The sequence below is a fragment of the Haliotis rufescens genome, unplaced genomic scaffold (genome assembly GCF_023055435.1).
Source record: "Haliotis rufescens isolate VD_foot unplaced genomic scaffold, xgHalRufe1.0.p SCAF_8, whole genome shotgun sequence".
Classification (NCBI taxonomy): domain Eukaryota; kingdom Metazoa; phylum Mollusca; class Gastropoda; order Lepetellida; family Haliotidae; genus Haliotis; species Haliotis rufescens.
Window position 1 is genome coordinate 38,808,039 of NW_025964372.1, and position 12,468 is coordinate 38,820,506.

Here is a 12,468-nt window from a genome sequence, read left to right on the forward strand (position 1 = left end):
TACAATCTCAGACACACTCCCCATCACAACCGATTATCAAGAGGTCAGTCTCCCACATAACCAGGGCATATTCTGAAAGACCCTGTCAGATCTGTTAAATAAGTAGGTCATATTCTGAAAGACCCAGTCAGGTCTGTTTTATAAGTAGGTCATATTCTAAAAGACCCTGTCATGTCTGTTTAAATAACTAGGTCATATTGTGAAAGACCGTGTCAGATCTGTTACATAGCAAGGTCATATTTTGAAAGACCCTGTCAGATCTGTTACTTAAATAGGTCTTATTCTAAAAGACCCTATGAGGTCTGTTATATAACCAGGTCATATTCTAAAAGACCCTGTGATCTGTGACCAACGGACACACATTGGGCACTTAAGGGACCTATTCTGCACGACAATATCCCAAGGTGGCCACAGGTCCATTTCCATGTCCTGTTGTCCTTCAAAGATGAAATACCACAAAACACGATAGCAAAGGGAGTAGAGGATACAGAATATTCATGTCGCCTTTGATATGAGCAGAACCTAATAATGTTGAAGTGCTTTGTTGAAACAAATTTCATTTTAATTGAGTCTCGTCACAGGTTAATCAGTGCATAACAACGAAAGATGACACCTCCACTTGGCAAACTGTAACATTTGATAACTCCATTCCCCAACCATTATTTTAAATGCAATCACATCAGAGTGGAACCAGTCATAATAAAATTGCTTGTAACCCATCCATAATCTCATGGGAAAGAAGCTTACAAAAACAGATGGAAAAACATCCACATGAAGGAAAAACAGATGGATGGAAGAAATTAAACCTTTTCCATCATATTCGCATAAAGGTAATACGTTCATAATAATCACCTCAAGCCAGCCCGGCATTTACCTTATTTACCCAAGTCATGGAAAACCGTTCCTTTATTCCACCTATTTTCTGACATATTAAAGAGCTAATTCCTTATTTTTGTACCATTTCCGAATATTTATCCAGACCATGTTCTCAATATTATCCTGTCCGTAATCCGTACAGCTTAATAGTCCTTATACAGCCGATTTGACTCCCAGGTCCACACGGAGACAGCGAGCAGCTCAGATCATGTTCAAAAACAATCCCAGAATGACAAAATATGGCGGCCTTTGATCTGGACTAGCTTCCGAGATCAATGTCTCACAGAGAAGATTTGCTACAGATGTGGAAGTTTCATCCTGGACAATCATGGACGTATAAGAGCAAGCTTGATTAATGTCTGTTGCTGCATCACTTTTGTGCTACATCTTCATAGGTCAACCGGGCACAAGGACGGGACTCCAGTTGCAGCGTTAGAAATTGGCACTAGTCCTATAGTCCTTGCCAAACTGCCCAATGGTAAAGGTATCATAAGGACTAGTAGAAATGTGCCCTTTTTAAGGGTTTTGCTATATGTTATCATTATAAGGACTAGGGGACGAAAACTGTTAGTTTCTAACCCTGAGTTGTATGACTGAATTGCAATATGTGGGCCGTTTTGTCACAGCAAAGGTTATTTAAATATGCTATTTATCATGGAAGTATTTTCACCGAAGCAGAGGAGTAATTAGATACGGATTCACATGTCTGTTTAAAATTGATTTCATTTTTGTGTTTTTGGATGGGTAGGCATAAAAAATACACACTGTCTAAACCAGCGTAGTAGATTAATGGAAAGTGTGCACACAGGTTTTTACATTTAGAATTCAATAAAAGCAAAAACATATTGATGTCGATTGTTATAAATACATATGCAAACCATAATAACGTCACAGACAGCTTATTTAATGAAGAACATAAGATGTGAGGTGAGGTGAAATTGGGTTTAACGTCGCGTCCAAGATTATTGCACTTATATAGCGATGCGCATGCACGTGTGTGTGTGTGTGTGTGTGGCTACTTGTACTAGTCCGGACTGATGCCGATTTATAGTGCTAGCTCACTGAGATACCATGCCGCAGTTTAACATGAATACCCCACTCAGACACAGTATACTGACTCCGAGCCGACCAGTCCTTGTTTTAGCCCCTTAGGTCGAACGCCAGACAGGGTAACAACAAGTACCATCTTATAACGTCTTTTGGTATGACGCGGCCGGGGATCGAACCCCGGACCTTCCGCTCTCCGGGCGGACGCTCTACCACTAGACCACGGAGGCGGCTCAAGAACATAAGAAAACCTGTGGACAACAGTACAAAAGCTGTGACATTGTTCAACTTTGCAACACAAGCCCACCTACTCTATTATCAGGAGACAGGGAACAGTCATTGTTTGTTTTATCCTGTAAATGCCAGGCACCAGGCAGGGTAACAACAAGTCCCATCTTTTAAAGTCTTTTGGTACGATGAGGCCACTCTCTGTGTAGGCCCTCTATCCACTCAACTTTATTAAAATCAGATCTTAGTGCTTGTTAATGCTACACAAAGATCTTAGGACATCTCAACACATGTCATGTCAGAATGAACTTTCACAAATTTGACCGACCAATGAAATGACAAACAAGAGGTTGACATTTACCAATAAAAAAACAGCTCTCTCGATCATTATGCCACTAATTTCAAACTCATGACTTCCTTTCCAGACTATGCTTTTCCTATCTGGTGAGGGACACTCTCATTAATTGGATGAAAAGTCGTTCTGGCGTGACTCGTAATGGGATGTCTTCAGACCTTTGTTTAGCAGTAGTGCCGAAACAAGAAAATTGATTGACCTTCAAATGAGATACCCATTAGCAGGTGCGTATAGTTCAAAAGTTTGGTTTTTCGTTCATTTTAAAAGTTTTAAATCAGATATATATTTTATGAAATAAAACGATGTAGAAGTATTCTTTGAGTGCTGACTGAGTGTCAACACAGTTCATGTTTTGGATACAATACCACTAACCGAAGATACTTTCAACTGAAAATGAAACAGAATAAAACCAACTGAGGTATAGTTTCTTTTGCACCTCAGTTTATACAATTTTAGTCTGCAGCAGAGTAACTACTTGAGTGATATGAAGGGTCTTCGTTAACCTCTTTTGAGTAGTATATGGGTGCCCTTGGATCTACATGTGTTTGAGTATGTAGCAATATTCCAGCAATATCACAGAGGGGAAAACCAAACATGGGCTTCACACATTGTACCCATGCCGCGAATCGAACCCGGGTTGTTAGCGTAACGAGCGAATGCTTTAGCCACGAGGCTACCTGACTGCCACTATTAATGTGTAAACTATGTAGGACATGGACTTCACACATTGTACCCATGCCGCGAATCGAACCCGGGTTTCTAGCGTAACGAGCGACCGCTTTAGCCACTAGGCTACCCGACTGCCGCTGTTAATGTGTAAACTAAGGCCATGTAGGTCATGGATTTCACACATTGTACCCATGCTGCAAATCGAACACGTTTTTTTTTTTGCATAACGAGCGACCGCTTTAGCCACGAGGCTACCCGACTGCCACTATTAATGTGTAAACTATGTAGGTCATGGTCTTCACACATTGTACCCATGCCGCGAATCGAACCCGGGTTGTTAGCGTAACGAGCGAATGCTTTAGCCACGAGGCTACCCGACTGCCACTATTAATGTGTAAACTATGTAGGACATGGACTTCACACATTGTACCCATGCCGCGAATCGAACCCGGGTTGTTAGCGTAACGAGCGAATGCTTTAGCCACGAGGCTACCCGACTGCCACTATTAATGTGTAAACTATGTAGGTCATGGTCTTCACACATTGTACCCATGCCGCGAATCGAACCCGGGTTGTTAGCGTAACGAGCGAATGCTTTAGCCACGAGGCTACCTGACTGCCACTATTAATGTGTAAACTATGTAGGACATGGACTTCACACATTGTACCCATGCCGCGAATCGAACCCGGGTTTCTAGCGTAACGAGCGACCGCTTTAGCCACTAGGCTACCCGACTGCCGCTGTTAATGTGTAAACTAAGGCCATGTAGGTCATGGATTTCACACATTGTACCCATGCTGCAAATCGAACACGTTGTTTTTTTTGCATAACGAGCGACCGCTTTAGCCACGAGGCTACCCGACTGCCACTATTAATGTGTAAACTATGTAGGTCATGGTCTTCACACATCGTACCCATGTGGAGAATTGAAACTGGGTCTTCAGCATTAGCTTCATGTAGAGAGGTCATTACATATCAAAGTAAATTATCTGATTTAAGTACATAGAACCAAGTAAACGTGAACTGTAAGTAAAGACAGCAGGGTACAAAGTCTCTAATCATTTCATAAGGTTTTTGCCCTGTGGGGATTCCAGTGCAGACATGGTCCCATGTAACCTATGCTCATCATATGTGTCTACAGAAATTGATCAGGAATTGACAATTTTCTGTAAAAAAGCATGCCATATTGGATACGCAGTTTGTCTCCATACCCATCATCCAATCAAATGAACTGCACACCAATCACAGAGGACTAATGTAAATATGTCTCTTATTTCGGTTTAAGTATGCATCGAATTCCCAAGTGATTATCAAATGAAGTTGGTGCCAATCAAGGAAAAAGATTTATCACAGCTTCAAAGATTCATGGCTACAAGACCGATGGTGAGCCAATCAGCACTGATCTGATGAATTGATGTTGGAAAACTTTTATCAGTTCTTGGGCAAAACTACTTCTCTTGATTACAAGGATGTTTTCCCTGATATTTAGATGCATAGTGTCTTCATCTCAGTTTAACCAACAACCTACTTTCACAATCTTACTGTGACTTTAATACCTTTTCAAAATACAGCGTATCTTTAACAACCTACTCCTGCAGTTCAATCAGGTTAATTGGGTTTGACTTCATCATTACAGTCATTGCTTTTTCAGAATTAACTTATTGATTTGAGGTTCCATGTCCTTGATCTACGGTGTTCTTACCAACACAGATTTAATCACGAGCTAAACTGTAAATGCAAAAAAAGACTACCAATTATGAGATTCGTTCTGAAGTTCACCTGCTGAGTTGGCGAGGAACATGATATAGAGTTTTGAGGTTTTGAAGTTCATGCACTGAGGTTAGCTAGGAACATGATAGAGTTCTGAGGTTCTGAAGTTCATGCACTGAGGTTGGCAAGGAAGATGATAGAGTTATGAGGTTCTGAAGTTCACCTGCTGTGGTTAGCTAGGAACATGATATAGAGTTCTGAGGTTCTGAAGTTCATGCACTGAGGTTGGCGAGGAAGATGATAGAGTTATGAGGTTCTGAAGTCCACCTGCTGTGGTTAGCTAGGAACATGATATAGAGTTCTGAGGTTCTGAAGTTCATGCACTGAGGTTGGCGAGGAAGATGATATAGATTTCTGACGTTCTGAAGTTCACCTGCTGAGTTGGCGAGGAACATGATATAGAGTTCTGAGGTTCTGAAGTTCATGCACTGAGGTTGGCAAGGAAGATGATAGAGTTATGAGGTTCTGAAGTTCACCTGCTGTGGTTAGCTAGGAACATGATATAGAGTTCTGAGGTTCTGAAGTTCATGCACTGAGGTTGGCGAGGAAGATGATATAGATTTCTGACGTTCTGAAGTTCACCTGCTGAGGTTGGTGGGGAACATGATATAGAGTTCTGAGGTTCTGAAGTTCACCTGCTGAGGTTGGGAAGGAACATGTTAAAGAGTTAAACAGTTTTGGATTGATTATCATCAAAAAGTTGTCAATATGTTGCCATGTGGTGTGTTTAGGTCTGATCATTCTTGCAGTTTATCGCTATGTAGGCAAAATGTTTTTGTGTTATGTAAGATTGCAATCAGCAGAATAAAAAAAGTGCTTTTCAGGTTGATCTTACCAATCTAAAGAAAAAGTAACACCATTTAATACAGGGGCATCAAAAGTCTCGAACAGAAATTTCTACATTCCGCACTTCATCATGAGGCACAACTGTTTTCACTAAAAATAGAAGCTAGATAATTTTTGGGACACACACATGTATCTCTAGAGAATGATTCCAAATTTTTTTACAAACCATTTTTTCAGCATTATCAGGATCAGATTCTTTTTCCTTAATAAAATGTCAATGCCAGAGAATAACCAGTCTTGATTATCCGCTGGGCATAAATGGCAAATTGCCCTAAAACATTTCTGGATGAATCACTGAAAATCAGTGATGACACCAGGTGTTTAAAAAAAGGGACAGCTCGTGAATCCCAGCCCTTCCAGTATAGTGGTGATGTGGAGGTGAAATGGGGTTTAACGTTGCGTCCAAGATTATTGTGCTTATTTAGAGACGTGCATGTACGTGTGTGTGTTTGTGTGGCTGCTTGTACTAGTCTGAACTGATGCCGATTAATAGTGCTAGCTCACTGAGATACCATGCCGCAGTTTAACATGAATGCCCCACTCAGACACAGTATACTGACTCCGAGCCGACCAGTCCTTGTTTTAGCCCCTTAATGCCGAGCGCCAGACAGGGTAACAACAAGTACCATCTTTTAATGTCTTTTGGTATGATGCGGCCGGGGATCGAACCCCGGACCTTCCGCTCTCGGCGCGGACGCTCTACCACTAGACCACGGAGGCTGTCTTTCCAGTATAGTGAGCCCCTGAGAGATGCTTGCCTCTACTCTACTCACCTTATGAAAACAAGGCAGAGCAATGTAGCACAGAGGACCATCAGCTGCTGCCCCAGGGCAGACTGCGACTTCTGCATCACTCGATGGAGGTCATTCTGGGGGAAAGTAGCAATAAGTGCCAATTAGGACAAAAAAACTAACATTCCGCAGTTCTCTCAATTGGCAAGGATGCAAAAACTATGAATGCAGTTAAAGTTCATCCATCCTCGTTACTGTGATAATTTAACTTAAATTGCATGACAAGAATCAGAAACCAGTCGTTCAGAAGTAGTGCAGAATTTCTGTACAATGCAGACTGCAACATAAACAGAAAATACATGGTGAAACCTCATTAGCTGTGATCACCGAACCTATGTAGCTATTATTGACTGAGCATCTATTATAAAAATCATATATCAGGAACTACAATTGTATTATGTGAGTCTTGTGGTGAGGATACTACTTTTTTTTATTCCTGATGTAATGGCACTTCCTGAATAACTCGGACACATACAAACATGTTCTGCTTTACTTTATACTTACAAACATTTTGTGCTTAACTCTATACCTACAAACATTTTCTGCAGAACTCTATACCTACAAACATGTATAAACAAGTATAGAGCTCTGAAGAACATGTTTGTAGGTATAGAGTTCTGCAAAAGTCTATACTTACAAACACCTTCTGCAGAACTCTATACTTACAAACATGTTCTGCATAAGTCTATACTTACAAACATGTTTTGCATAAGTCTATACTTACAAACATGTTCTGCATAAGTCTATACTTACAAACATGTTCTGCATAAGTCTATACTTACAAACATGTTCTGCATAAGTCTATACTTACAAACATGTTCTGCATGGATTGTTTGGCCAGCCAGCAGTTGAGGAACACTGGGATGAAGAGGTTGCGGAGGGGGTGAAATATCTGCAAAACAAAAGAAAACATCAAGTTGAGCAACTTGTCTCGAATTGGCAGTTGCAAATTTGTTAGCAAGAACATCCATTACCAAAATAATGAAAGGCATCTGGACAAAATGCATTTTTGCCTTGATCAGTGACTTGTGACCTTCCCACATATCTGCACAGATAGAGAGAGACTCAAACTCTTATTGCCACCAGTAGTGAGTCTCATTGTTAACCTGACTGACCACAATTCACTTTCACAGTAATCAGGTCATATGTTACCTGGACTAGGGCTGGGACAAGTCCAAATTTACTACCCTGGTACCCGACCCCCTATTACATGATCCTACCCGGGCACCTGCTGTAGGTCTCAAGAGTTGGGTGCAAAATGTCCAATTTGGAACTGTTTTACCGGAGACCTTGCACAAACTATTTAGATACAAGCATAAAACAATCTGATCATGTATACACTGAAGTTGACGGAAGTTGAATTTTTTCTCAAACATGTAAATGTCAGAAAGAAATGCAAACATTAAAGTCTTGTGGTGTATTGTTATTGTCATAAACAATTATCATGTGACTAACCACGGGTCCTACTCAAGACCCACCTGACCTGAGTCACCAGTCCCATCATTAATCTGAACAAACACTTGTCACCAAAGTGAAGATCTTTTTTCTTTAAAAGACTCTTTAACAGTACATAAATCACAAAGAAGGAATGACCTCAAAAGATTCACTGCAGGAATGAGCTATGTTTGTGTCAGATGTGTGTCCTCCAGAGGCAGTTGGACCGATGTTTCTTCTGATGGGGGCTGGCACAGTCAAAGTATTTACTTCCAAGTTATATTGTTTCAGTAAAACATGATTGGGATAGTTTTTCCATTTTAACGATTGGGATATTTTTTCCATTTTAACTGAAGTACAAGACTGAGTAAGCTTTCTGTTGCCAGAAGTAAGACTGTTATGTTAGCTTTTGTTAGTTGCTGGAAGTAAGACCATCAGGTTCCTGTTGCCAGAAGTAAGACCATCAGGTTCCTGTTGCCAGAAGTAAGACCATCAGGTTCCTGTTTCCAGAAGTAAGACAGTTATGTTAGCTTTTGTTAGTTGCTGGAAGTAAGACCATTAGGTTCCTGTTGCCAGAGGTAAGACCATCAGGTTCCTGTTGCAAGAAGTAAGACCATCAGGTTCCTGTGGCCAGAAGTAAGACCATCAGGTTCCTGTGGCCAGAAGTAAGACCATCAGGTTCATGTTGCCAGAAGTAAGACCATCAGGTTCCTGTGGCCAGAAGTAAGACCATCAGGTTCCTGTTGCAAGAAGTAAGACCATCAGGTTCCTGTTGCCAGAAGTAAGACCATCAGGTTCCTGTGGCCAGAAGTAAGACTGTTATGTTAGCTTTTGTTAGTTGCTGTAAAACCATTAGGTTCCTGTTGCCAGAAGTAAGACCATCAGGTTCCTGTTGTGACAAGCATTGGTTGCTGAAGATCCATTCTAACCTGGTTCATCACGGGTCTCTAAAAAGATTACTCAAGCCATACCATTGCACAATCTCAGAAGCCTTTAGTCTATTAAAGATTGGGGTTTCAATGATGGATTGAAGAAAATCAACCACTGACTCGACACGTTGAGTGTGTTTGTCACCAGAAATGTCAGGCATATGTAACATTCACACTACAATCGAACAAGTTTTAATGATTCAAGCAGCCTTTCTTTATTGCATCCCCAAGGAATCGCATTGACTCCATTCTCAACTTGAATGTGTATTGGACACACTACTGCATACCTCAAACCCATCATGCATTACACTGATCAATTCACTCTAACAAAATTTGGTGCTTTTTAACAAAGTTTATATTTCAAATGGAATTCAGACAGAGTGACAGCATGTCAGGGCTCAGATCTCCCCAAAGCTTATATATACTACTCAAAAGAAGTTAAATAACACCTGATAGTTTTATATTACTATACTTAATCTGTCATGGGATGACAGATCAGCTATAGCACTTTCATATTACTTTTGTTAATCTGTCATAACATTACAGATAAATTACAGAAATATGAAAGAATCAGATGTCCTTTAACTTCTTTTAAGTAGTATATATCCATGACAGATTAACCCAAGTAAAATGAAAGGAATCAGCTCTCTTTTAACTTCTTTTGAGTAGTATATATGATATTGGACAACAGTTGTTGCAAAATATTGGGTTGGGTCTCATGTCTTAGTCCTGAGATACCTCCTGTTGTGCACTGGAAAAAAAGACAAGTAATGCTGATCTCAAAACCAGGCTATACATATTTTTTCCTTGACAACCTGCCATTCATGATTTCACTAATCAGACAAACTGGACATTTTCACGACAAAGTCAAATTAAACATTCTCACCATGGTGACGAAATGTCATTTCTCAAGTCATCGTAATTGCATTTTTGGGGTAAAAGCATGAATCTTGTCAGCCATAATAATCAAATCATCCAGGATAGTCTTTATCTGTGTGACATGTGCAAATCAGAGGCGAAGCTCGTAACAATGCCTCTGACATTTGTGCATCTTCCTTCATTGACGACATTGTTACCAAAGCTCTATACACTGACAATGTCATCATTCAAGCTTTCTGCTTCGATGGCGTCTCTACTGAAGCTCTCAATATTGGCAGGGATTTCATTTGTCAAAATTGAACTGTCATGTTAAATTGACAAGGATATTTGTGCTTGTCCTTCTCTGTGTCTGAAGGATCCAAATGCCACTTGTAGCTGCGGAACGGGACAGGAGCCCAACAAAATATTAGCCTCATTAGGAATCCAAGATATCAATAAGATGAAAATTTAGACATCTTGAGGTGGGGTGAGGTGAAACGTTCGTTTAAGATTATTGCACTTATGTGTGGCTGCTTGCTTTAGTCTGAAATTATGATGGTTTTATAGTGCTAGTCCACATAGATACCATGTCGCAGTTTAACATGAATACCTCATGTGGACAGTTTATATTGACTCCAAGCTGACCAGTCCTTGTTTTATCCCCTTAATCCCAACTGCCAGGCATGGTAATAACAAGTACCATCTTTTAATGTCTTTTGGTAGACCCAGTCCCTGTAGACTGGCAAATAAAGTACCTTATACATTTTTGTTAAATAAAGTCAGCTTGTCTGTTACCATCAGGGGTTCCCCTTGTCTATTTTTAGTGCAAGGAAATAGCCTTTCACTTTGCTTCAAGGCTAAAAATATATTTGTAGCAACTTAGTTTGAAATAATAAAACAAAAAGGAGAAAATTGTGACTGAACCTTGTGTGAATGACGTGTAGATGTAACTAGGTTACTTCAGAGATGAATTGAACATGAAGTTGAAGGAATTAAAACCAGGTAATTTTCATACATTTTTTGTTGTTGTTGAAAGTTGGGACTGACAAAAATTATGGGGGACTGGTAATTGTTAAAGTGAGTGAGTGAGTGATTTGGGTTTAAAGCCGCTTTTAACAGTAGTCCAGTCATATCACCGCGTGTCAGCTTAATGTGGGAGGAAAGCCCGAAGTGATGCAGGTCTCAGACGTTTAACACTTCGGTGAAACCCACGAGCACGGGTATGGTGCTGACAAACCTAGAAACATAATCGGGGCGAACCGGGATTCGAACCCACAGTCATAGGTTTCCGGGGTAGAATAGGTCTACAGCAACCCATACTTGCCATAAAAGGGGACTATGCTTGTCGTAAAAGGCGACTATGCTTGTCGTAAAAGGCGACTAACGGGATCGGGTGGTCAGGCTCGCTGACTTGGTTGATACATGTCATCGATCCCAATTGCGTGGATCGATGCTCATGATGTCAATCACTGGATTGTCTGGTCCAGACTCGATTATTTTACAGACCGCCTGCAAATAGCTGGAATATTGCTGAGTGTGGCGTTAAACAACAAACAAACAAAACAAAAAAACATTTCCTTATGATAATCACCATTATTCTTTTTTGCATCAAAATGTAGCTCAATCCATGAATAAGCCCAAGAAGACGGGTTCCCGTATGCAAAACAATGACATGATTCCCTTTACCTGATGGTGCCATAGGTGCATTTTGTCCATCTGACGGTAGCCACATGTAGTCAGTGGAACGATTCTTATACACCCAGGTTTCATCAAGGTAAATGACCTGGAAGCCATGACTGCCATAGTTATGAATGGTGCGGAGATATTGTGACCTCATAGACAGGATGGAATACTTTTCCATGAAAACTTCTTGGTCTTTGCTACATGCTGTGTATCAAAATCCAACCTTGTGGTGAGCAATAATTAATGTAGTCCGGAAACATTCATTGCGTCTTTAATTTTCTTTAATCTTTTACGTCCCGGTTTTATTTTTGAGACAACACCTACTATCTTTGTTTTCCTTATCATACTGTAGACCTATTGGTATGGAAGACCCAGAGCTTGGGCAGTTTGGTTATACGCCCTATGTAAACTAATAAATGGTTTCCCTGTCTCTGTCAAGTGTAAAGAACTTGTACATATTTCCCAGCACAGACTCGATGTCGTGTTCCATGGCTGTGCAAGTGTAATGTAACATGCATCATGGGAGCAGTGTTCACAAAACAATTGCAGCAGCATTTTTTTATTTTATAAGATGCACACCTAGAATTTTATCCAAATGATTTTTGGGGTGGATTTGATGTTTTATGGAGACTACATTATTATAACGGAGTCACATGTGCATATTTCTATAGTCCGTTTCAGACTTCTCTCACTAGACTTTGAATAAATCTGAACTTGCTGTTCGATTTTTTTTACTGTGAAGTCGTTGATAGGACTCCTTGTGACTGAAATACTTCAAACCAAAGGAAGATAAATCGTTTGTTACTCGATAATTGAATAAAACAGTCTGTATAAAATTCTATCTTTTTTAACAGACGAAAAGCATTCTTCTAACATTTCCGACAGTACTTTATAAAGGTATGGTATTTTTGAAGTTAGACAGGTACTACATTAGCCCTGTACTTATACAATAAACTATTTTTTTTCATTAATGGAAGTCGT

The 12,468-nt window shown here is 40.2% G+C and overlaps 1 protein-coding gene across 9 annotated transcripts in view; it reads right to left on the bottom strand.

Annotated features, from left to right (window-relative positions):
- Window positions 1–12,468, bottom strand: part of LOC124138395 (potassium channel subfamily T member 2-like) — a 175,255-nt gene that overhangs the window by 88,091 nt on the left and 74,696 nt on the right. For all 9 annotated transcript variants that reach the window (XM_048388883.1, XM_048388878.1, XM_048388876.1 and 6 more), the window contains exons 7-8: window positions 7,395–7,475; window positions 6,566–6,660 (exon numbers count right to left, since the gene is read on the bottom strand). In XM_048388883.1, coding sequence (XP_048244840.1) covers window positions 6,566–6,660; window positions 7,395–7,475 — 176 coding nt within the window. The remainder of the gene's footprint in view (window positions 1–6,565; window positions 6,661–7,394; window positions 7,476–12,468) is intronic.